The 2810-nt window shown below is 53.8% G+C and overlaps 1 protein-coding gene across 6 annotated transcripts in view; it reads right to left on the bottom strand.

Moving 5' to 3' along the window:
- Positions 1 to 1078: 1078 nt before the first annotated feature.
- WARS (tryptophanyl-tRNA synthetase) overlaps positions 1079 to 2810 on the bottom strand; it is a 47800-nt gene continuing 46068 nt past the window's right edge. For all 6 annotated transcript variants that reach the window (XM_011991631.1, XM_011991634.1, XM_011991629.1 and 3 more), the window contains one exon: positions 1079 to 2314. In XM_011991631.1, the coding sequence (XP_011847021.1) occupies positions 2153 to 2314 (162 nt within the window). In that variant the 3' untranslated portion in view covers positions 1079 to 2152. The remainder of the gene's footprint in view (positions 2315 to 2810) is intronic.

The following is a 2810-nucleotide window of genomic DNA, read 5'->3' as shown; positions in this document are numbered from 1 at the left end:
TGCAGCTCCCCTGTGTCCTGACCAGCAGTGGCCTTGGGCAAGTCACCTGAGTATTGGACCCAGGGCACCCCTCCTAAGACCCTAAACAAGAGGCATCACTGCTTTTTACAGGGGAGGAGATGGAGGTCCTGGGAGGTTAAGTGACCTGGCCAGAGTCACACAGCCGGTGAGGGGAGAAGCTGGTCGGTGTTGGCTCACTCCTCCCTGGGGCCAGGGTCTCACCAGGGCCCTGCCAATAGATGCTCTGGCTGGGTGGACAACGACACCCACGTCACTGTCACTGACGTCACTTGTCACCCCTCACTGCACTTGCATCACAGGTGCAGTAGAGCTACAAGGAGTCACATTAGTTGCCCAGGGCAACAGGCTAGTGAGCTACATGGCCTCTGTGGGTGGCTCACCCCCACTGGCCATAGCCAGCCAGGTGAGCAGGGGAGGGCAGGGGTGAGGCCCAGCTCAGCAGGAGTTGAGACAGGGAGGAGGCGTAGGTGAGGTCATGGTGCGCACGGGTACCTGAGTGGGACTCGAGCCCAGGCCTCCAGCCTCCCAAGAGTCAGGACAGACTTGCTGTGTCAGAGTCACCCTATGGCCTTGGACAAGTCATGTTCTCCTCTCCTAAGCCTCAGCTTCCCCACTTGCAAAATGAGGATGAGCCGGTAGAATGAGCCCAGGGCTCCCTTGCAGCTCGGCGCCTGCCCTGGGCCTCATGTGAACGGGGCCTGGCCTGGCTCGCAGCCTGTGCTCCCTGTCACTACACAGCACCACCAAGCACCCCACAGCCAGCCCCTCCTCTGAAAAGCGAGGACAACCTCTGCTTGTGTTCTCCATCAGCTGCTGGAAATGAGAAATGTGGTGTGAGATGGAGCCCGCACCGGGATGCTGCTAAGGGCTCTCCCAGCACAAGCCCATTCCTGGGAGCTGTGACACAACACCATGGGGTTCCCGGGACTGTGCACTTTCATCCCCAAATTTTGACTCCGGCAGACTCAAGGTCATACACAGAAGGGTGAGGGGAGGGGTCTCTGCTCCCTCCTCAGACCTGCCAGACAGAGCACAATGACAAGAGCCGGAGCCAAGAGCGGGAGCCAAGGAAGTTTACTCACTCTACTGGGTGACAGGAGGGCAGAGCGCTCCAGAGGAGACCCAGACACATCAACCAAGGGCTTCCCTGAGATTTGGCTTTGCTCTTCCAGACCTGCTCATGGTGCATGATGAAATGAGGCCTGCCTAGACACCCGTGAGGGCCTCGAGGGCTGCTGCCTCAACTTTCTCCCTAGCTAAGTCCACCCGTCCAGGGACACAGCCAGGGCACTGCTCTGTGCTGACTTCCACTGCAGCCAAGGGTCAAAACGAAGCATCTGCAAAGGCCAGGACTCCTTGGCATCGGACACAGTCAGGGGAAAAGCGACCCTGATTCTGCAGGACAGAGGGTCTAGGGTCATTTGGCGGGAGAATACTGGTATGCCAAGGGAAGCGAGCTGATTTCTGGAGTGGAATACATGCATGGTCTGGAGTTCAGTAAACTGGACAGTTTCACCCCCAAGTCTCAATTAATCAAAATTGCCCAACTCTGTTCAATCTTCATTGTTAAAAGCAGCTTTAAAGCTGGGTGATTTCTTAGTCAAATGTATAGCAAAGCTTTTACTTACCAATTTCTTTTGGGAGGGGGTGTGGGCTGAAATACAACTTGTGCTCAATAAACCTCCCCACATTGATGTTTCAAAGCACTTTCTAGGTTACAATAATGACATTTCAATTCCATATATGCATACATAGAATATATATTTTTAAACAGAGTGGGTCTTAAGAGTATACTTGGAACCCTCGGAGTCCTCCATGGACCAGAACAGGGTGGTCCGTGGACTTCCAGCCAAAGGCTCCACTCTTTGGGGCTGCTCTGGGGAGAGACTCACAGCTGGACTTCTCTATCTGACCATGCAATGTTAGCCAGCACCGATCACCCACAATGCTTTGCCCATAAGAGACAGAAATGATGGAACTCACAGGAAGAAACAGTATTGATAACATACACAGGCTTACAGAGACCAGGCCCAATAATAATCATGAGACAGAAGCCTACGGGTGGCAGTGCTTTGACTGGGCTGGGATTATTGATACATCACTTCTTTTATAAGCATATGTAAAACGAGTGCTACTGAAAGTCGAAGGACAGCTCCCGGGGAGTCATGAACTCTTTTGCTATCTCGTCCGTGACCTGCTTGCGCCGGGCCTGGTGCTCTGCGATCAAGGGCTGGAGAACCTCTATGAGTACCTTCTTGAGCTCACCGGTGAGCATGGCTCCGCTGGTGTAATCCTGCCCAGAGGGAGACAGCCGTGTGAGAGATGGCTCCACATGTCCTGAGCGGCTCCTTCCTGCCTTGGGCACCAGCTAAGCCCACACCACCCAAGAAGAGGCTGGCACGTGGGTGGCACTCAGAAGTGAGATGTGTTGTTACCACAACAATAACCTATACCTTCAGCTACACTTTTCCTAAAACGGCTAGAAACCTGGCTCTGACGGTAGCCATGACTAGGTCTCTCACAGTGAAAGGGCCAATGGGGAGGGCAGTCCCCAACCCTACCGACGCTAGGGGCCGCCGTTCCCCCAGGCACTAAACAACAATTCCTGGCAGCCTTACGGCTTCTGGAAAATCTTGCTAATTTTTTTTTTTTTTCTTTTTTTTTTTTGAGACAGAGTCTTGCTCTGTTGCCAGGTCGGAGTGCAGTGGTGTGATCTCGGCTCACTGCAACCTCCACCTCCCAGGTTCAAGTGATTCTCCTGCCTCAGCCTCCTGAGTTGCTGGGATTAC

Source organism: Mandrillus leucophaeus, unplaced genomic scaffold (genome assembly GCF_000951045.1).
Source record: "Mandrillus leucophaeus isolate KB7577 unplaced genomic scaffold, Mleu.le_1.0 Scaffold4, whole genome shotgun sequence".
NCBI classification, from domain to species: Eukaryota; Metazoa; Chordata; class Mammalia; order Primates; family Cercopithecidae; genus Mandrillus; species Mandrillus leucophaeus.
Note: the sequence above shows the minus strand (reverse complement) of the source record. Positions and strands in the feature narration are given on the sequence as shown.